Source organism: Coregonus lavaretus (genome assembly GCF_964263955.1).
Source record: "Coregonus lavaretus genome assembly, contig: SUPER_36_unloc_1, whole genome shotgun sequence".
Classification (NCBI taxonomy): domain Eukaryota; kingdom Metazoa; phylum Chordata; class Actinopteri; order Salmoniformes; family Salmonidae; genus Coregonus; species Coregonus lavaretus.
Genome location: NW_028167175.1, coordinates 2356228 through 2379581, shown reverse-complemented (window position 1 = coordinate 2379581; position 23354 = coordinate 2356228). Strand labels below are relative to the sequence as shown.

The 23354-nt window shown below is 42.3% G+C and overlaps 1 protein-coding gene across 2 annotated transcripts; it reads right to left on the bottom strand.

Annotated features, from left to right (window-relative positions):
* Positions 1-697: 697 nt before the first annotated feature.
* LOC311111076 (myosin heavy chain, fast skeletal muscle-like) lies at positions 698-18020 on the bottom strand (the record flags this gene model as incomplete). 2 transcript variants are annotated; one of them, XM_084189073.1, is made up of 39 exons in its annotated part: positions 698-718; positions 1445-1576; positions 2048-2143; positions 2232-2336; positions 2628-2798; positions 2937-3062; positions 3221-3424; positions 3634-3942; positions 5108-5232; positions 5540-5705; positions 5841-6024; positions 6175-6371; positions 6521-6639; positions 6818-6944; positions 7046-7435; positions 7777-7867; positions 8053-8198; positions 8298-8474; positions 8798-9040; positions 9292-9547; positions 10317-10453; positions 10844-10967; positions 11186-11303; positions 11408-11495; positions 11589-11653; positions 11883-12186; positions 12412-12582; positions 12677-12826; positions 12980-13098; positions 13460-13598; positions 15120-15223; positions 15559-15657; positions 15882-15942; positions 16118-16210; positions 16317-16425; positions 16673-16700; positions 16961-17117; positions 17331-17477; positions 17805-18020. In XM_084189073.1, the coding sequence occupies 39 exons, from the start codon at positions 18018-18020 to the stop codon at positions 698-700; spliced, it is 5814 nt and encodes a 1937-aa protein (XP_084045199.1). The 2 variants fall into 2 exon arrangements, with proteins under 2 accessions (XP_084045199.1, XP_084045200.1); XM_084189074.1 differs by having other exon boundaries at positions 17331-17465.
* Between the last annotated feature and the right edge of the window lie 5334 nt (positions 18021-23354).

Sequence of the window (23354 nt, the reverse complement as noted above, 5' to 3'; positions counted from 1 at the left end):
TAGTCAAAGGGTGGAATTGATAGATTAATTATTAATGACTAATTATTACACCCTGAACCTGTGTATAATGTGTTAGAAATGTGTGAGTGTAGGACCAGTAAAGGCTATGGCATTGAGCCACTATTTAGCAATGTGAGTAAGAGTTAGGCCAGACAACAAAGACAACTGAGAAACTAAGATAAAGAGGCCTCCCAATTTAGGGAGGGGAGAAACTGTTATGAAAACATGGTGCAGAATATTGTGAGAACGGCAATAACTGAGTAAAGCAGGGAGTAGGATATGTGTGCGTGTGTGTATGTATGTGTGTATGCATGTGTGTATATGTGTGTGTGTGTGAACTGAAGGTCAGTAGAGCAGTTTTAGAGTGGAAAACTACAGCCCGCCTACAGAGGGAAGGGATTTCTTTTTGTATGACGTATGAGTATAAAAGATGGACTCTGAAATTGTGATGGCAGAATTCTCAATGAATAAATATCTCTGACTATGCAGACCGGGACTGGCCGTTACTTAAATCCCAAAAGACTTACAACCTTTTGGGAGACGCACAGAGACACTAAAATAGTTTGTTAAATAATTCACATAACACAGTCACAAAGAAAGTTTATGTAGGTCAACATGTTTTTAATCAATGCTCAACATTTCACCATGAAAATCATATTTTATGCATCAAAGGAAATTGATAAGACTTTGGTCTTGTTTATTCAGCAGCTTCTTTTCCCTGTAAGAAGAAATACAGAATATAATGGATCAGTATTAATAATGAACATGATAAATATATGGATAGACTTGGATAGAATATAATGGATCAGTATTAATAATGAACATGATAAATATATGGATAGACTTGGATAGAATATAATGGATCAGTATTAATAATGAACATGATAAATATATGGACAGACTTGGATAGAATATAATGGATCAGTATTAATAATGAACATGATAAATATATGGATAGACTTGGATAGAATATAATGGATCAGTATTAATAATGAACATGATAAATATATGGATAGACTTGGATAGAATATAATGGATCAGTATTAATAATGAACATGATAAATATATGGATAGACTTGGATAGAATATAATGGATCAGTATTAATAATGAACATTATAAATATATGGATAGACTTGGATAGAATATAATGGATCAGTATTATTAATGAACATGATAAATATATGAACACCTGGAAATAATATAATGGATAAAGCATTTAAGACTCAGCGCTCAGCTTTGATTTTGATTTTGAACCAACTAAATTTGGATTAATCTTTTATTTAGATTTTATATTAACCCTGTCCTGAAATGTGTTTTTCAGAGATCTTAAATACCTTTGAGTGAGTGTAAAATGTCAGTATTGACTACTGTGAAGAATGAATCATAGGTGGTGTTGATGTGGTCATATTTGAGTCAAGTGTACGTTTAGCAGCAGTTCTGTACCTTTCCAGTGTCGCGGGTCTTGGCTCTGAGCTTGTTGACCTGAGTCTCAGCGATGTCAGCACGCTCCTCAGCCTCCTCCAGCTCATGCTGAACCTTCCTGAACTTAGACATATGGCTATTGGCTGCTTCCTCCTGGGTGAGATAAACAGAGGAGAGCATAACATCAGTATTCAAAGTTTGAAGCTTCAGATAGCAAATTCATGTAATTTTTTAAAAGATATTCCGAAAAATGTTATTGACATATTTAGGATAGCAATGTATATAGGGAGATAGATGATATAGCAGAGAAAGTGAGTGGTGGAACAGGGGATCAAACTGCTGCCTCCAGGGACATATGTGATATAGGGGCGGCAGCACTACCACTAGACCAGCCCCCGGCACAAAGCTAAATAATATTCAACCCCCTCTCTTTTAAATTGGTAACACATAGGCAGAGGAGTCACTGTGCATACATTTCTTCAGCAATTACTTGCACTATCAACTGAGTCATTGTTGACTGATGTGCAGTAGCAACACTTCAACTAAACTGTCTGGACATGACGTTTTGTAATGTCTACTAGGGAACGTAAGCTTTCAGAGTATTTGACTAAGTCTGTGACTCACCGCTTCCTCAGCCTGCCTCTTGTAGGCCTTCACTTTCAACTGCAGCTTATCTACCAGGTCCTGAAGTCTGCCAACGTTCTTCTTATCCTCCTCAGTCTGTGGGAGAAGATCAAAGAATCAATACCCCATAGTTTAATACACAAACCAGTGTGCTTTAGTGTGTGAAGAAGGCACATTTTCTTACCTGGTAAGTGAGCTCCTTGACTCTGCGCTCATACTTGCGGACTCCCTTGACTGCGTCTACACCTCTTCTCTGCTCGGCCTCCACCTCAGTCTCGAGCTCGCGCACCTTTGTGGAAGAAATAAAGGTAGGCATTTATGTGAGGTGGTGAAATCAGACGTAACAAATCTTTGTAAAAACAGAAGTATATTCTTCTGCTAGTCAAGGAGGCACAATTGTTGTCTCTTCCTATATACTTTTACAATTTTAATTAGAGGGTCTATAATGAAAACAACTACTTTTCCTTATGTAGGTGGGTTATTGAGAGAAAAAGTCATTAAACCAGTCTCCTGTGTATTTTTATATGATCACATGCATTTCCAGCAGTCTGTCTTTCAATCCACCCTGCTGTTAACTCACCCTGGACTCCAGTTTCTGGAGCTGCTTCTTGCCTCCCTTCATGGCCAGATTCTCAGCCTCATCCAGGCGGTGCTGCAGGTCCTTGACTGTGACCTCCAGGTTCTTCTTCATCCTCTCCAGGTGAGAGCTGGTGTCCTGCTCCTTCTTCAGCTCCTCAGCCATCATGGCCGCCTGGAATGGTACTTAGTTTAATTTACGCACCAACAGGCACCACTCATAAAGCCCCCTTGAGATCTTTGGTGAGGTTAACCAGCCCAGCTACCATTGGCCCTTGGGGACAAATCTAGTTGATGTAATTCAAGGACTCACGTCAGTGATGGCCTTCTTGGCCTTCTCCTCTGCGTTCCTGGCTTCCTGGACGATGTCGTCCACCTCTCCCTGCACCTGAACCAGGTCAGTCTCCAGCTTCTTCTTGGTGTTCAGAAGGCTGGTGTTCTGAAGGAGGAAACAAGGCCATTTATTTGACTCTCAAGAGAACTTACAAGTCACAAGGCAGAAATTATGAAAATCTAAAAGCAAGCACTGTTAAATTCTATGTGTGTGTAAACGGTATGCTTGGTTGAGTTTAATTAGAAATGTATTTTGACCCGTACCTGGGAGTGCAGCAGTCCGACGCGCTCGCTGGCGTCAACCAGCTCAGTCTCAGCCACTTTGCGGCCTCTCTCTGTCTGCTCCAGAGCAACTCTCAGCTCCTCAATTTCAGACACCATCAGACCGTTTCTGCGCTCCACCATGGCTGCCTGCTCCTTCATATCCTCTGAGAGGCGGACAGCGTCATCAAGGTGCAATTGGGCATCCTGGGGATCACAATTACATAGTATCATTAGACTTGTGGAAGTAGGGGTGATAGGATTGGTGATAGGCATGTTCATTGGTAAACATTTCCACAATATCTACAGTATATTAGTCCACTATTCCATTCCTCTGTTCTATTCTTTTCTACTGATTCACAAACAAATCCCTCCCCATGATCAGGTTTTTGAGCCTGATGTCCCAGTCCCTTTACCTTGAGCTGTCCCTGGACGTTCCTCAGCTGTTTCTGGGCCTCAGCGGCCTGCCTGTTGGCGTGGCTCAGCTGGATCTCCATCTCGTTCAGGTCTCCCTCCATCTTCTTCTTCACCCTCAGGGCGTCATTCCTGCTCCTGACCTCAGAGTCCAGGGTGCTCTGCATGGAGTCAACCACCCTTTGGCTGTTCCTCTTGATCTGCTCCATCTCCTCGTCCTTCTCAGCGATCTTCCTGTCCACCTCACCCTTGATCTGGTTCAGCTCCAGCTGCACACGCAGAATCTTGGATTCCTCGTGCTCCAGTGTGCCCTGGACAAAGAGAAGCAGTCAGGTGAATTGACCCTTCACTAAGCCCCGTCCCCCTTGGTTACTGTTGCAACCACGGACAACATTTTCCTGGGAAGTCCAATTCCCCATTCTAACTAGTGGAGAAAACAATGATCTCAAACTCTGTTTTTAATACACAATTAAATGAACCACTTCCCCTCAGGTATGTTGTGGTACTGTCATTAGAGCTGCTTCATGGGGATCCTGGTAAATGTATTTTTGTAGTGTGGCTAGCCACTGAATGGCTCTGAATTCACATAGCATGCAGTCAAAGGTATAACTACTTTTGGAGCTGACTAGTGGGCTCAAATCGTATCCTGATGTTGAAAGCAGATGGGAGTTGTATTCATAACATGACTTACTTAGCTAGCCAACTTTTGGAGCTAACTAGTGGGCTCAAATCGTATCCTGATGTTTGAAAGCAGATGGGAGTTGTATTCATAACATGACTAACTTAGCTAGCCAACTTTTGGAGCTAACTAGTGGGCTCAAATCGTATCCTGATGTTGAAAGCAGATGGGAGTTGTACTCATAACATGACTAATTTAGCTAGCCAACTTTTGGAGCTAACTAGTGGGCTCAAATCGTATCCTGATGTTGAAAGCAGATGGGAGTTGTATTCATAACATGACTAACTTAGCTAGCCAATGTACATGAGTATATATTTCGAGGAAACAACTTACATGGCTAGCTAGCAACGTTTGGTGGTCTATGAGACAGAGCTAGCTAACCAGCTGAGCTAGCAAACAATGTAACAAAAGTATAATATCGGATTCGAAATATACTCCATGAACAGGCTCTGCATTTCAGGAAACAAGTAGCAAGTAACCCTGGTGAGCTGTACAATTATATAGCCAATTAAACCAACAAAAAAAAAAAGACAACTGTCTGTTTTTCCTACTGCCATCACTGGCAATGTCTTTGAAACATTTGCTATCCATTGGAGAACTGCGATTGGTTGCCCACAATGTTAGAGCGGGGCTTAGCGAAAGGTCGCTTGTGCTCAATACATTTGGATGTGTATAACACAAGGAATTACATACTGTATAAATGACTACAATAAACACCAATAAAGGGGAGCGTTAGACTGTAGCTGGCATTGGCTTGTGTAACACTGCTTTTCCTATCAAACAGCTGTAGTTTGTACCTCAGCCTCCTCCAGAGCGGTCTGGATCTCAGACTTCTCTGTCTCCACGGTCTTCTTGGCCTTCTCCAGCTCATGGATGCTCTTGCCAGTCTCTCCGATCTGCTCAGTCAGGTCAGAGATCTCCTCTGCACACACAAACATAGGAGCTGTTTAGACTTGGGAGATTTTCAGCGGATATCACTGAAGTTTATATTGAATCATAATAACAGTTAATTCATTAACAGCACTTCATACTGTCTTGCTAATCTAATTGCCCCCCACATCCTTGGGTGGTTCAAAGGAATACCAATTACATGTTCCCAAAAAGTATATTTTATACTTTACATGAGACGGTTTAATAGTAATTTTGATATAATGTTGATGATTACAGTTAATTCCATTTTCAAACACTAGTCAAACATCAGTCAAATAGAACTGCTGTCAAATGCTCACGTTGCAGGTTCTTGTTCTCTCTCTTCAGAGTCTCCAGATGATCCAGAGCCTCCTCGTAGGAGTTCTTCATCTTGAAGAGTTCAGTGCTCATAGAGCGAGCCTCCTTCTGAGCTCCTTCCAGCTCAGCCTGACCCTCCTCATACTTCTGCTTCCACTCTGCCAGAACCTAGGGAAATACATGGGATTTTCAGTAGAACTCATTGATGGAGAGTTTTGATTCAGAAATATGCTACAATTATACTACAACTGATCAAATAGCAGACAGAAAATATCACCTAGAGGGAGGTTTATAAATGTTCACCTTGTCAAAGTTCCTCTGCTTCTTGTCAAGGTTGGCGGCCATTGCGTTGGCTCTCTCAACGTCAATCATGAGGTCCTCCACCTCTCCCTGCAGTCTCTGCTTGGTCTTCTCCAGGGAGGCGCACTTTGAGTTGGTCGCCTCAATGGTCTCCTCAGCCTCCTGCAGACGCTGGGCCAGTTTCTTCCTGTTGGACAACAGAAGGTGGTGTTATGGTGAGCAATTTGTTGTGAAACAAATGTTGCACTACATATTGACATAACATTTTCTCAGAGCCTCCTACCATCCACACCATCCACACCATTTATTTGAGTTTTTGCTACTGCGTGCAACTCACTTGGCCTCCTCCAGCTCCTCTGTGCGCTGGATGGCATCAGTTTCATACTTAGTCCTCCACTGAGCCACCTCACTGTTGGCCTTAGACATGCCGCGCTGCAGCTCTGCCTTGGCCTCCTGCTCCTCCTCAAACTGCTCTCTCAGGAGGTCACAGTCATGGCGGGCAGACTGGACACCGTGGGCCAGTGCATTTTTAGCCTGAGAAAGAAAGAAAGACAAAGACAAAGAGAGATTAGATAGAGAGTAAAACAAATGGCAGTAGAAGTCTCTGAGGGTGGCGTAGTCACCATCTATATGTATATAGAGCTCTAAATTGTGGTGGGTGGTTTCCATTTTGGGTCCTTTACCTTGACCTCCTCCTCAATCGCCCTCTTCAGCTCCTCCACCTGCTGGGTGAAGGCCTGTTTGCCTCTGGTCAGCTGAGACACCAGGGCTTCCTTCTCCTCCAGCTGGCGGCCAAACTCACCTGCAGGGAAAGAGTGACCTCTTGTTAATAGGGTCTCTGTTCTCGAAGATTGAAAATGTATTTGAGGTATCGTAGGGCAGAAACTATGTGGACTGGATTTACAGCCCCCAACACATGTTATTGTTTACTACTGAGGTGAACTACATTGGTTTGGTTTGTTGTTCATTGTTGATGGTACCATTTTCTGTCAGGAGTCTGGCCCTCTGTCCGCTGATGTCGTTGACCTGGCGAGCATTCTCATCATTCTTAGTCTTGATCTCGCTCAGCTGGTCCTCAAGAGTTCGGCACATCTTCTCCAGATTGCCCTGTTAGTGAAACATATGGGACTCCTGTCAACTTCAGTTTACTTGAATGGTAATGTAGCTGACCCTCCTCAACACTGCTTGACCAAAACATCACTACTCACCTTAGCCTTGGCGACAGCCTCCATGTTGCTAGAGAGGTCATCAATCTCCATCTTGTACTCACTCTTCTCCTTCTCCAGCTTCTGCTTGACGCGCTGCAGGTTGTCGATCTGCTCCCCGAGCTCAGCCACACTGTCGGCCTGCTTCTTGCGCAGAGCGGCGGCTGTGGCCTCATGCTGCAGGGTGGACTCTTCAAGATCACGACGCAGCTTCTGGAACTCAGCCTCGCGCTTCTTGTTCATCTCAATCTGAGCAGCAGTGGCGCCTCCGGCCTCCTCCAGCCTCTCGCTGATCTCCTCAAGTTCCCTGGAGAGATCGGCCCTCTGCTTCTCAACCTTAGCCCTGGCAGCACGCTCAGCCTCAATTTCCTCCTCCAGCTCCTCAATACGAGCCTAGAACAGGGGGCAGGAGCAGGGGGGATGAACACTACAATACAGTTGAAACAATTGAACCTCACTACATAATAATAGTATGTACAGTATATTTAGCATAAATGTGTTAATACATAGCCAGTTACACTAACATATTTACTATATTCATTAGACAGTGTCCCAAGGGCGGAACTAACACTGGTAAGAAGCACCATCTTTCCATAGAAAGAAGCACCATCATGAAGCACCATCTTCCATCTTACTGAGCCGTCAGAAGCTTCCAGAAGAAATGTGTCCATTTTTTTCAGGAAATGATTCAGGTGTGTGCTTTCCTGTCCTGGAGGTTAGATCCTGTACTGTACCTGGAGTTCCTTGATCTTCTTCTGCAGCTGAGCTCCCAGAGACTGCTCATCCTCAATCTTGCTGAGGAGCTGGGTGGTCTCAAACTCCTTCCTAACAAACACAAACACATTGATTGCAAAGTTCGATTTGGTTAGATAGTGTAAAGGGAGCCTATATTACCATTCACTTTGCTTTTAAGAATCACATACAAATTCATAATTACAAGAATGAGCCAATAACAACCATTATTTTGATCAAGATGGCAGGTAATACTGTGGTAATTGATTTGTGTTTACTTCTTGATTTTCTCATCAGACTGCTGCTTGTCATTCTCCAGGTCCATTATGGACTCCTGGGCCAGTTTCAGATCTCCCTCCAGCTTTCTCTTGGCTCTCTCAAGGTCCATACGGAGCTTCTTCTCTTGCTCCAGAGAACCCTCAAGCTACAAAATAAAAAATACACATATATTGGTCAAATCTAAACAATTGAAGATAATATCATCTTACATACTATCATGGCCAAAATGTCAAACTCCACTCACGTCGTCCACTTGCTGTTCCAGCTTGGTCTTGGCCTTGGTCAGAGTGTTGACTTTGTCTTCCTCTGCCTGCAGGTCGTCCAGTGTCTGCTGGTGGGCCTCTTGGAGGGCTTTCTTCTCCTTGGTCAGCTTGGCAACACTCTCATCCACAGACGCCATCTCCTCTGTCAGGTTTTTAACCTGATAACGGCAACAACAAAATGAGTCTTTGGGTACTTCACCATAAATAGGATAATTAGTTTAATTGATCTTAGAAATGTGTCAACAAGTGCTGTACTATAGATTCATCACTAGATGGCATTGTACTCCATGCCAGTGTATTGAGGGGAAGTCATAAAGGAGGGGGGAACAGAACATGTAATGAATGTGTGGATAACACCACAAATGAAATTACAATATTTTGTGTCGTAGTTTTTACAGCACCCACAAAAAAACTTGAATTCCTTTTCTGTTTTGAGTTGATTATTGTTTGGATTATTGTTTGGTTAGACTGTCTACGAAACCTTGTTTTCAGTGGCGTGCTTCTCCTTCTCCACTTTGGCCAGGGTGAGCTCCAGGTCATCAATGTCCTTCTTCAGCTCAGAGCACTCATCCTCCAGCTTCCTCTTCTTGGCAGTCAACTCAGCATTCATCTCCTCCTCATCCTCCAGCCTCTCGGTCGTCTCTTTGAGTTTGGCCTCCAGCTGGATCTTGCTCTTGATGAGCCCCTCGCACCTTTCCTCAGCATCGTTCAGATTCTCTGAATCCTGGTTTCAGAGCAGGAGAAAAAAATCAGTGGCCTCACTTTGTGTATCAAAATATAGACTTAATTTGGTCAAATAGGTCAGAGCAAATGCATTTAAATGCATGAAATATAAATATATACCATGGGCAATAAAAAAAATTGAGATAACCACAGTGTGCGTGTGTTCATATGTGCAGATGTGTGTGTGATTGTGTTCGTGTCTGTGTTCATGTGTGTGTAAATGGGCTCTTATGAGTGTCGTCGCTCACTCACAGATGCGACTTGAAGCGCCAGGTCATTCTTCTCCTGCACCATGGCCACCATCTTCTCCTCCAACTCCTTCTTCTTGGCCAGAGCCTTGGCCAGGTCCGTCTGCATCTTCTCATAGTTCTCCTTCATGTTGGCCAGCTCCTTCTCAGTCTCTGCGGTCTTCAGCAGGGGCTTGATCTTGAAGTACACCTTCATCCATGGCCAGGTTTTCACATTCATGAATGAGCGGATGTTGTACTGGATGGTGAAGACTGAATCTCTGGTCGACAGAAAGGATGGAGTGGCATGGTGAGTGGCATGGTGAGTGGCATGGTGAGTGGCATGGTGAGTGGCATGGTGAGTGGCATGGTGAGTGGCATGCTGAGTGGCATGGTGAGTGGCATGGTGAGTGGCATGGTGAGTGGCATGGTGAGTGGCATGGTGAGTGGCATGGTGAGTGACATGGTGAGTGGCATGCTTAAAGAACTCCTCCAGTATTTTTTGAACTTTTCCTGTGGAAAAGCGATATCCCAAGTATAAATACAGTAAAGTACACACACTAAAGGGTAAAAATATATGTTTTAAGGAAAATATTGTGTTTTAGACACAAATGCAAACTTCAAAGAGTAGGGCATTCCCAGTTCTGTTGAACAGGAAAAGTTTAAAAAATCATTGGATGACGTCTTTAAAGCTACATTCTGAGATTCGAAGAACGAAATGGGGACACCACCACTTTTTGCAAACAGCTGAGGAATGGGGTTAGGGAACTGTAATCCCTCTTAAATGTATAGACAGCTCTCTAGGTAAAATGACTGACAGGTAATGCTAAGATCATGAGGCATTTCATATTCTTCAAGAATGAATGGGTAAATATCACTAATTTAAATAACAATTGAACAGCTTGCTAAATCCCAATCTGCTGCTTTAATAGAATATTATAACATACTTTCTCATAGTGAACAACTCACAGCATATACAGTCTGTAATCATAATGCTTTACATACAGGTGGTTGACAGAATTCTTTGCCAAGTTGTCTACTATTCCTCACCTCCTCTCCATCATCTTGGTGAACTCTCTCCTCATGAGGAATCCACGGCTGAGAGCCTGGACCATGCCGACCAGGGAGGCCAGCTTCTCATCTCTCATCTCCTCAAGGACACCCAGCAGACCGGCTTTGAAGAACACCTGACACAGGTAAACATGGTCAATTATGGAACCTCTGTCAGATGGTTACAGATAGAAAGGGTTGAATCAAAAGAGAGGAACAACGCCACTAGATTGATTTCACCAACATAAACATTGCAATGCTTACAAACAAACCATGGGATAGGTTGTTTATAAGTTGTAAGTTATTTTACAGTTGTAGATGAATAATGTACACTGATACAGATAACAGCAGCCACACCACTCTGACACAATGCACATGATAATTAATTGAAATCAATGTTTTTTCAAATTTTTAAGAAATAATAAAAAGATGAATGTATCCACTGGAGAGACATTGAATGGTTAGAATTTATATTATCATTGAGGTTGTGTTTTATTGTTAGCTTTTGCTGGGGGTATTTGACTGACCTTGGTGTGTCCAAACTTGTAATCCTCATGATTCACATCAATGGACCCAAGCAGCTTCTCAGAAGCCTTCTTGTTGTCCATGAACTGGCCCTCGGGGATGACACTGGCATTCAGTACTTTGTACCTGAAGGAGGAGACATGTAGTAAATGTCAAGTCGTAATAGGTTGGTTATATTACGTTAAAGAGAAGCCTATTCTGATGCTGGGAAAACCCTTAGAGCAGATCTTCTTGTGGTTGTGTGTGTGTGTTTGTGTGTGTGTGTGTGTGCGTGTGTGCGTGTTACGTGCGAGAGTGCGTGTGTGTGTGTACGTGTGTGTGCATTTGTGTTTGTGTGTGTGTACCTCTGCTTGAAGTCAGCATAGATGATTCTGCTGGGGAAGCCCTTTCTGCAGATCCTGATACCTTCTAGAACACCATTACACCTGAGCTGGTGGATAACCAGGAAGTTCTCCATCAGACCTGGAAACACAAACCAAGTCTCATTAACAGGTTAAAGATTGGTTCGTTAAGGTTACTGATACTGTACTGATAATATGTCATATTTAACTCAATAGTTCTTGTACCTGGAGTCTTTGACTCGTTGGGGATCAGGCAGCGCACAAAGTGAGGATGAGTGCTCCTCAAGTTGGTCATCAGCTTATGTAAGTTCTCCTGTAAGAGGGTTACAAACCATTTTTTCAGAAATCATTTCTGATAATCAATGCACCTTTAGAAAGCCTGAATATACACATTTTAAAAGCTCACCCTGAACTGGGAGGACACAGTCTGCATGGAACCACCCTTCTTCTTGCCCCCTTTCTTGGTTGTATCTGTTAAAATGGGGAAAAGTGATATATGATTCTAAATTAGAGAATATCAGGTTAACTTCACACGTATCTTAATGCAAATGCTGCCAATGAGATTGTGTAAAATAACACCTATTGTATGAGTAAATTAACCAAGTGAATAACCCAGAGAAATCGTGATACATTCAAAGACTTGAAAGAAAATGTTGTAACTAATGCTAAATTAAATATTTTAATGTGATGCTAGTCTTACCCTCAGGTGGGGCAGCGACATACAGGGTAGCCATAAGTTTGACTGAGGACTTCCCGTACAGCTGAAGAACTGAGTCGTTCAGGGGGTCCTTGTTCTTCTCCAGCCAGCCAGTGATGTTGTAGTCCACCGTGCCGGCGTAGTGCACCAGGGAGAAGTGGGCCTCTGCCTTGCCTTTAGCAGGCTTGGGCTTCTCAAACGCCTTGGTTTTGCCAAGATGTTGGGCGTACAGCTTGTCCTTGAAGGTAGTGTCTGAAGACTTGGGGAACATGCACTCCTCTTCAAGGATGGAGAAGATTCCCAATGGCTTTACGAAAAGAGATGTATATCAAATTAGTGATATTTACATTTAGGATCACATTTATTATTTTAGAAAACATGCTATTATACGATTATATTCATTTAGGGGCACATAATAGGATACAGAGTTCTCAACAGTCAGATACGTTCTACCCCTGTGATAATATCTCACACAGCGCTCTCTATGAGCTTTTGCTGTTGTGGTCCATTACAATCCTAACAGACAGTTTACCTTCTCAATAAGCTCAATGCAGGCAGCCAAGTCCATGCCGAAGTCAATGAAGGCCCAGACGATTCCCTCCTTCTTGTACTCCTCTTGTTCAAGGACGAACATGGTGTGGTTGAAAAACTGTTGCAGTTTCTCATTGGTGAAGTTGATGCACAGCTGCTCCATGCTGTTGTACTGTTGATGGAATTTCAAAAGGGATCATTTCATCATACAGGGCTGTAATCCATCTCAATCACAACTAATTGTCTTGTTCTGGTCTCATACTCACATCAAAGATCTCAAACCCGGCAATGTCAAGCACACCGATATAGAACTGCCTTGGATTCTTGGTGTCCAACATCTCGTTGATACGGATGACCATCCACAAGAACATCCTCTCGTAGATGGACTTGGCCAGAGCCGAGACTGAGTTATTAACCTGCAATGATAATACCTCAAATGAATACATGAGACATTGACCATGTATAGTGAGAAGGTGAGAAGACATCACTATTCAAAACAAGCAACGCACTAATCACCAAAATATTTCTGGTGCTCAGAAAATTGTAGATGCTGTGTTTGGCCGCCTTACCTGAGGCACAGTCTGTCCCTTGGTCACATACTCGTTGCCGACCTTCACTCTGGGATAGCAGAGGGCCTTCAACATCTCAGCTGAGTTCAGGCCCAGCAGGTAGCCGATTTTATCAGACACTGGAGAGAGAACCAACAACAACAGATCACTTGATTCTGATGTCACACTGACAAAAGGGTTTGGCCAACTTTGTTATGGGTTAGGTTTTGATTTGAACCCACATCCATCATTTCAAATCATTTCTGGAGGTTGGAATTTGGTCTCCATAAATGAGCTCCTGCCGGACTTTGATGAGGCGCTGTCTGTCTTACATATTGTATATCTATGAGTGGGACTGGGAATGGGACTAATGCTTTACATATTGTATATCTATGAGTGGGACTGGGAATGGGCCTAATGCTTTACATATTGTATATATATGAGTGGGACTGGGAATGGGACTAATTCTTTACATATTGTATATCTATGAGTGGGACTCACCCTCTGTGCCGTCTGGCTCGGCCTGCTCCTCACGCTGTTTCTGCTTGAATTTCAAGTTGCCATGGTGCAATACAGCTCCTGTCAGCTTGTAGATGCTATTTTTCTCATCATTACTGAAGCCCAGGATTGTAATGGCATCCTGGTATTAGACAGGAAGTACAACAGTGATGAACTGAACGGTAGTTTGCTCACTTACAGTCCACTACAGTTCTGTGCTCTCACCAGAACAAATCGCATGGATATATTTGACCTGCTTCTCAGATCCACATGATTACACTTGGCCAACACACTAGCAGTTGGCAGCACAAAATGAGTTTTAACACTAGAGGTTGACACGGGAATAGGACTCCCGCGGTTCTTGCGGGTCCCACGGGATTCTGGCAGGATTCGGAGTTCTAGAATCAAAGTTCGGACAGGATCTACAGTCCACAGGAACATGCAGTACATTAATCGTTGTAAACATACTTTTTTGGGGTGGAAATATGTCATGTGTGGGGCATTTCATAAAAATAAAAAAAATGTGTAGGCTAGGCCTAATATAGTTTACTTAATACAAATAAATATATTGTAATTTCCCCCTCCAGCTTCTGTCCGCTCACTCTCGCCCCTCGCTCCAGTTGTAGCCAGTCACTAGGCTACCTCGGATGCCAACCTAAGTTAGTAGGCTAAATGATGAAGCCTTCAATAGAGAAATTGCAACGTCTTGTTGCAGCCAAGGTCCCATCACTAACATTAACATTAAAGCCAAGGAAAGAGCTATGTTTTAGTTCAATTTGATGGAGTTGTCTCTGACAATGAAGGAAGCTAGATCACTGCTTGTAAAAAAAAAAAAAAATGTTGCGGTTTAATCAAATAGGCTACCAACCGGAGAGCGGGGCAAGCGGCATGAAGCGCACAGCTGCTCTACTCCCAACAACTTTATAGTCAAGCCCAATTGTTCGTGTATTTAACTAAACCCATGCAATCTGAGGTGAAGAGTGAAATAAAAATGTATTGACTTATGCAGTAATGCCGCTCAGGTTTATTTGTTATGTTCATGTTGTAAAATGTAAATGTATTGTAAATGCTCATGTGCGCAGTGCTCAGCTGTAGGCTCCAGGTGTCTGTCCTCATCCTCCAGCTTTAATCAATCTACCTTTAGGTCATTTAAAATATGCTCTTATCCAGAGAGGTTTAGGCATACAGTCAGTGCATTTAACTAAGATACGTAAGACAATCAAAGTCGCATATTGCATTACTGAAATTATTTTACATACTTCCTAAACAAACACAATAGCCTACATACTGTATTTCTGCGCGCAAAAAATGAGCGGACGGGAGTGATTTTTTCTCGGGAAAAACATTGACAGGACAAGATGGGAAAGGAATGAATTTTCACTCCCGCGTCAACCTCTATTTTACACAGTTCCACAGGGCATTTAGTGGTGCTCTCTTGTGGATGTCTTACATGTACAGTATGTGCCTCAAGGCGAAGTGTGAAGGCATGAAGAATGCCCTGAGGCACATGCATAACTAACAATAAGGCATTTAGAATAAAACAAAACAAAATACATGAAAATTCCCATCTGCCACCAAGTTGGAATTGAACAGTGCATTTAGTGTGTATGGTGGTCCTACCCATTCCAAATATAGAATATGATTAGCCCTTTGTTTGACTCACGTCTGTGGCATCCAGCTCTTCCTTGTCGTTGATGCTGGCCACAGTGATCTGACCTTGGCTGCACATGGGGAAGTCGTAAGGGTTGGTGGTGATGAGCGACATTTCTATGGACAACAGAGAATGTCTTGTCAGTGAAATCTCTTAGAATTGTGACTGTCCTACCTTTACAGTATCTCTCCCTCCTTTACTCAATAGATGGACGCAAGGATACATGTAGTATATAATAAATAGCATCAAAAAGAGGGGACTGAGACTCGTGGACTAGTGCATCACAGTCCATTACTCGATAGATATTTCCCAAAGACCTGACCCATATCTAGATGCCTTGTTACCATGGATGTTCTCATTGTAATAGTATTAATAGTGTGGACTATGAACATTTGTGATAAGTTCCATGGAGGTAGGAAAAATTCCCCCCTGAACCTCTACTTTGCCTTACCAATAATATCAGGTTTGTGATTGGTCATCATCTGGAAGAAGATGTGGTAGCCTCTCTCATCCGGAAGCTGGAAGGACACTCTGGACTTCTCTAGCAGGTCTGAGAGAGAAAGAGAGAGCGATTGACACAAAGAGTGAGAGTGTGAGAGAGAGAGAGAGAGAGAGAGAGAGAGAGAGAGAGAGAGAGAGAGAGAGAGAGAGAGAGAGAGAGAGAGAGAGAGAGAGAGAGAGAGAGAGAGAGAGATAATTAGATAATTATGATCTCCCAAAAAAAATCTGTGTGAATTTAGTAAAGCATTGAAAAAAAAATCTAAATCAACTCACAGGTCTCAATGTCAGCTTTAGCCAGTTTGCTACCTTGGAAGTGAATCCTGATGAATTTACCCTATAGTAGAGCATGGGGGTTAGAAATAGGTCAACTAAATAAATCTATCATTTTACCTTGATAGACCCTTTAATTGTTACAGAATGTTGGACATCTATTGATATAACAAAAGGGAACTACTGAAATAAATGTTTCCAATCTAAGGTAACTTTCACAGTATGCCCTTCGTACTTACAAAGCGAGACGAGTTGTCGTTCCTCACTGTCTTGGCATTACCGTAAGCCTCCAGCAGAGGGTTAGCTGCAATGATCTGATCCTCAAGAGACCCCTGATTGAGACAAACACAAGTTGCTCAGAAACTGGTAAAGTTAGTTTTTCTCAATCGCTTGAACACAGCCCACCAAACTGAAATGTGTTAGAAAGGTAAAACCTACCTGCATTTTGCTGGGGTCAACTTCCTTCTTGACACCAGAAACTGCAATGGTGGCGAAGTACTGGATGACACGCTTGGTGTTGACAGTCTTTCCTGCACCGGATTCTCCACTGGTTAATATGACAGAGAAAGAGGGGTTTTAGTCACATGTTTGAATGTCAGATTGGCGTTCACTAAGAAATAACACTTAAAAATACACTGTTTTCTTACATAAATTAAAAAATATCCCCACTCATCGACTCATTCCTGTGCATAGCCTAATCCATTCATAATGTCATGTATTTTCATCACACCCAAGAGACCCAACATATTGCAGCAGAAACACTTTCTCAAGTGAAATGTTAGTAAAGAACTTACGTAATCAGGACGGACTGGTTCTCCTGGTCTGTAACCAAAAAACATATTGCTTATCACACTCAAGCAACATTATGGGTACTTTATTGAATTCATAGCATCATCATGAATTTCATTTTGGAACATTTTCCATTCAAGGCAACTAAAAATCAGATATTCCCAGCAAACTGTTCTAACCTAGACTTGAAAACAGTAGATACCTCTCTAAAGCATATTTTAACTTCCGTCCATGCATCCATCCATCCAGCCATAAACACGTATGGACATCCATTCATCCATGAGAGCGCATACCAATCTGCATGAACTGAAAGGCGTTGTCAGAGACGGAGAAGATATGGGGTGGAGCCTCCATCCTCTTCTTCCCTCTGTAGGCGTTGACAACCTCCATGTCGTACACAGGAAGCCACTTGTAGGGGTTCACCGTGGCACAGAAGAGCCCAGAGTAGGTCTGGATGAAAGGGATTCAACTAAATTAGGGGATTAGCTCAATCAGATTGACTTTTACCTGGATTTATGTGAGGATGTAGGTGTACTATGGTATACTAATGTAGGTCTACTGTATTGGTATGTTTTGGTTTCTACCATTCATTTATGTGTAGTACTGTATGTGTGTGTTTCTCATGTTCATGTGTGTGTGTGTGTGTTTATGCAGGTATCTTACATAGATCATCCATGCTGCATAACGCTCTTTGAGGTTATACAACACAGAGGCTTCATTCAGGTAGGTCATCATGGCCATGTCCTCAATCTTGTCGTACTTAGGGGGGTTCATCTGGTAGACGTCTGCTTCTTTGAACTCTTTTCCTTCCTGAAACAGTCAGAAATCTAGATTATACACAGATCAAACAGGACATGACTGAATGCTTCTTTAAAAAAAAAATAATGCATACCCCCATCTAATCCAACTACTTTGTTATCAACCACTGACACATACATGGTGATACTTAACTAGTCAATATAGAAAATTCCATGCTATTTTTAATTAGCAGTGATAGAAATTATGTGTTTGAAGGTTATATTCTGCTTACAAAAAAACTAAGAAATGCTTCTTAATCAATCTTTTGTTACTGATTTCATTAAAAAAAAAGAAAAATAGTTACTGCACAAACTTGAATACTTTTCAAATCAGGCTTACGTCCTTAGTGCCGTCAGGATTCGTGACTGTTACAGTACACTTCCCATCAGCCCTTGCAGTGACCAGACCCTTAAGGTACAGCTCCTTGGTGTCTGCCACATAGCAGGCGTTCTTTGAATCAAACGGTGCGGTTTGTGCCTCCATCCTCTCCTTCTCAGGCTTACGGAGGTATATGGCAGCCTTGCCGTAGATTTGCATCTCCGCGTCCGTACTCATGGTGACGGATCACTAGGAAAGAGATGAGACAAGAAACATGATTGACTCTGTGGTGCTTCCTCCCCAGTCAACAGAGCTGTGAGTGGTATCTCTCACAGAACATTTGTCACTTTTCTTATGAAGACTCAAACTATGTCTCACCTTCTTTTCCCCCTTCTACAGATGAATTTGTACTTCTTGGAGAACCCTGGGAAACATTAGGGTGTTGTGAATAAGTCTAAAACATTATCATTTAGCCCCCAAAGGGCTAGAAAACATCATTCAACTCAATCATGACAGCCTCGGCCAATTCAACTACAGGTGCAACTTGTAACATTCATTTTCCAACTCACTTTACTACACATTCTGTCAAGAATTCAAATAAATACCCCAGAAAACCCAGTTAAATTCTAGTCCACCTGTTCAATTTCCAAACAGCAGTAGCATCACTTTCGACCATAAAATGAAAGTTACAGATTTTAATAGAAAAGACATTTAAAGTTAAACACAATAAATAAATAAAAACATTTTAAATCAATGCCACTTGATTGCATATTTTTTAAAATAGACAAGACACATGTAAGATTCTGAGCACACAAAATCGGACAAATGTACAAATCTAAGGAGGCGGAGAGAGTCTTACCACAGAGGAAGAAGGTGTCTGACTAATGGATGCTGGGGTCTCAGCCTGCATATATATCGGGTTGAAAGTGCCAACCAAGCAAAAGTTAATTATGGACCACTCTGGTAAAGGAAATGGATTGGATGAGAGACCTCACTAGCGCCACCAACTTCCAGGAGCAACATACTCCCATTACATTACTTTTAAATGTCATATTTGTTTCTGAATTGAATATCACTGAATTGAAATAAATGAGATATGTCATTAATAATAATTATGACAATATCAAAAGGATTTTTTAAAAATTGATTCCATTGTTACTAACACTGCCACTCAAATACTGTTATATCAATAAAATTGTAATAAAAATTTTACCTTACGATATTTAGTTACATTTTTGTGGCATTAATCCTTATCAACAACTTTCTTTATATTTTGAGAACAAATATATATTATTTTATATTATATCTGAACTGTCTCCTCAGCCACCTCATGCTTGTGAAGGAGTTGGCCGTTACCTCGTGCTTTGCTTAGTGTGATTTATCACCCTGGTGGAACCATATTAAAAAAATATTTAAAAGCTGGAACAGAAACATTTAGGCTTTCAATTACAGCTTCATCAAAGTGTTCAATCAACTGTGTAGTTATTTATCTACAGTCTGATCTATTGAAGATGCTGCAGGGGCTTTTATTGGTGTCACATTTCAGTTGGCTAAAACCATCCAGTGGGATTCTTAAGGCTTACATAACATCATTACAGTGCTTCAATCATCTCATCCACTCATATTTCGGACAGCAATATAGCTGCCTCAAACTTCTACTACACTCTGAAGTTAACCGTTTAGCAGCTGGCTTTAATAAAACAACTATAAAATTAATAGGGGATAATTACAATAATTAATTGTATTAATTTAATAATTAATTAATTAATTAATAAATACAATAATTACAATAAAGCAACAGATTACTTTCCATTTCCATTTTAATTAATCCTTCACATTACAGTTTTAATATCTTTCTAAAAGACAGCTCTAGCAACTTGTGAAGGAGCCACCATCAGCAGAGACATTGCTTAAAATTATTTTTAATACATGTAATTCAGCAATGTAATGCACACACACACTACATGTTAATGTTTATAAATGTATGTCAAGTGTAAAGTATTTTGTCTGTAATGTCTTTTTGGTTATGTGTCGGACCCCAGTAAGACCTGCTGTCTCTTAATGAATCAAATCAAATCAGCAAGGTCTTCTTTCAAGTCAGGCATTTCACATTCTGCAATATCTATCTCATCTTTGCTGTTTTAAACCCTCTGCATTTAATAGTCATGTAAATGTTATTTGTGTCTAATATGGTGCAGCCATGTTAATGTTCAATAGCGTGAAACCTTACACAGGGCTGGCCCTAGCCTTTTGGGGGCCCTAAGCGAGATTTGGGCCCCTGTGGAAGTCATGGCCCCTGGGAACATGCCCTGCGTGCCCGGTCGGTCTTAGGCCATGATTACTACAAGTGTAGATAGCTGGCAAGACTAACTTACCAATGTAAAAATTAGCTGACATGGCTAATTCAGTGACTATCAGTGACTGACATAAGAACAGAAAAACTGCTGATGCACAACCAAATTGCACCTTGTGTGTTCTACGATTCTAACTCTCAGCAGTAAGTTGAGACCCCGGCTGAGTTCCCCCTAGCGGCAGACTGAGTTCCCCCTAGCGGCAGACTGAGTTCCCCCTAGCGGCAGACTGAGTTCCCCCTAGCGGCAGACTGAGTTCCCCCTAGCGGCCGACTGAGTTCCACCTAGCGGCAGACTGAGTTCCCCCTAGTGTCAGACTGAGTTCCCCCTAGCGGCAGACTGAGTTCCCCCTAGCGGCAGACTGAGTTCCCCCTAGCGGCAGACTGAGTTCCCCCTAGCGGCAGACTGAGTTCCCCCTAGCTGCAGACTGAGTTCCCCCTAGTGGCCGACTGAGTTCCACCTAGCGGCAGACTGAGTTCCCCCTAGTGGCAGACTGAGTTCCCCCTAGCGGCAGACTGAGTTCCCCCTAGCGGCAGACTGAGTTCCACCTAGCGGCAGACTGAGTTCCCCCTAGTGGCAGACTGAGTTCCCCCTAGCAGCAGACTGAGTTCCCCCTAGCGGCAGACTGAGTTCCCCCTAGCGGCAGACTGAGTTCCCCCTAGCGGCAGACTGAGTTCCCTCTAGCGGCAGACTGAGTTCCCCCTAGCGGCAGACTGAGTTCCCCCTAGCGGCAGAATGAGTTCCCCCTAGCGGCAGACTGAGTTCCCCCTAGCGGCAGACTGAGTTCCCCATAAGCAACAGCTTATGTCGCTTATGCCTGGGGCCGGCCCTGACCTTACAGAACGTTCAGACGGAAATGTATTGTGGAGAACAGATATGACTGTCTGTCAGGTAGAATAGAGAATCATGTCAGCTCTATTGAATACATTTCTATCAGCAATGTTCAGAACATTTCACCTGAATACACCCTGCTTGTTTTGTGAGCAGTGTCCACCCAGCACATCAGCACAAGAAGCCCCATAGCGGGGAGCTGCTTAATGCACTAGTTGAGCAGGGGGCTGGACTGGACTGACCATCTGGAAGGACCATCAACGCCTTTTCATTTCTTGGACTGTGCTCTCGTCTTCACTTCAGCCAAGGTTTATTGTTTGGTATATCTGCCAACATTTCCACACAGACTAAATCTGGCACCGATGCCACTGTTATTAGACAGAAGATATTAACTTGGCGTGTTTGTGTGTGGAGAGAACATTTGTAGCATGCAGACTTAGAGTTTATGACATTCAAGTTATTTTAATGTGCAAAGATCTGGCATGACATATGACCTGTGTTTTTGTATCTGAGGGACATGTTTTCTCTAAGCTCCAAACTTGTTACCCTCCACAATTGGGGGGGGGGGGTGGGTGTGTCAGAGGACTATGTCCATCTGCCATACCCAACTAGACAACTGTGTATTTGGCCACAAAGACCTCAACTGACTTTACAGATGTGGGTCTTCCCACAATGCAGTGAGCACTGCAGAGATCAGGGCTGGGGTCATTTCAAGTCAATTTAGGAATTGACCTGAAATTATTTCTCATTAAAAGCCTTGAATTGTATTTCTTCATTAACACACTGAACATGATTTTAGGTAATTATGGGCTAAATTGACGATTGTGATCAGTTGATTTAGCTGAACCCACTATGTTAGTGCTGGGGTGGAACACGAGCCTGCAAACCATGCAGATGGGCTGTCCAGAACAGGCGTTGCAGGCCTCTGAGATACTGTTAACTGCCAGACATCATTAAACAGTTGAGTGAACTGTCATTATAAAACTGTCATTGTACATATTGTGACGTATTGTGGCAGGCCCTTCGAAGGATCAGACAGTAACACTTCATCCAATACGTTTTAAGGGTGCTTTAGTTCCTCAGGCAGAGCCGGCCCTAGCCACTTAGCGGGATATAGGGGGCCCCGACCCCCCCCCCCCCAAAAAAAAAAAAAATAGCGTCCTAAAATCACCACATACAGTGGGGAGAACAAGTATTTGATACACTGCTGATTTTGCAGGTTTTCCTACTTACAAAGCATGTAGAGGTCTGTAATTTTTATCATAGGTACCCTTCAACTGTGAGAGATGGAATCTAAAACAAAAATCCAGAAAATCACATTGTATGATGTATTGTGCTCTTGTTGTTTACCGGTCTCGTCCCGTGTATTTTGTATATATTTATACGTGTTTGTGTTGGATGGAGTAGTAAAACCCCTAATACGTATTCCTGCACCTGTCTGCTAATCATTATACAACGTGACATAAACGAAGCATGTGTGTTTAGTGAGTCTGCCAGATCAGAGGCAGTAGGGTTGACCAGGGATGTTCTCTTGATAAGCACGTGAATTGGACACTTTTCCTGTCTTGATAAGCATTCAAAATGAAACGAGTACTTTTGGGTGTCAGGGAAAATGTATGGAGTAAAAAGTAAATTATTTTCTTTAGGAATGTAGTGAAGTAAAAGTAAAAGTTGTCTAAAATATAAATAGTAAAGTAAATACAGATACCCAAAGAAACTACTTAAGTAGTAATTTAAAGTATTTTTACTTAAGTACTTAACACCACTGAGTCTAGCCAGCTATATAAACTTGTAGTAATCATGGTTGAATTACCAACTGGGCACGCAGGGCAAGATTTTGTTAGTCTCTCTCACTCAGATTTTATATTAACATGGCATAAGTCATGGAAAAATGTGTAGAATTGCAGAAAATGTGTTATAGAATTGGGGGGGGGGGGCAACATAATTTAGCTTAGGGTCCCCAAAAGGCTGGGGCCGGCTCTGGAGTTTCCCTGAGACACCCTAGCGCCTTGGCTCACATCAGCATTTTTTACATGATACAATCCATTAAAATGTCACAGCAGTAAAACTATATTTGGATATGAAATATCTGTGGCATGGATCCACAAAACAACCGAGCTGGACTCGGGTTCATTCAGATCTTATTTTCCAGGTCACATATCTTGCTGTAAATTTAGTGTGGGGGCCAATGTCAGCAATGTGAGGACCTCATGGTCGACTAATGAGGTCAAAATAATGTGCTGACCTGTACCGGATCTCTCTGTGGTCCACATTATAGGTTATGACGTCTTCACTTTTCAGCATGCAGTGTGAAGTCAATGGAGGGCTAAATTTAATATTAATCTCATACATTTACAATTATAAAGAAGGATAACATTTTCAAGGATAA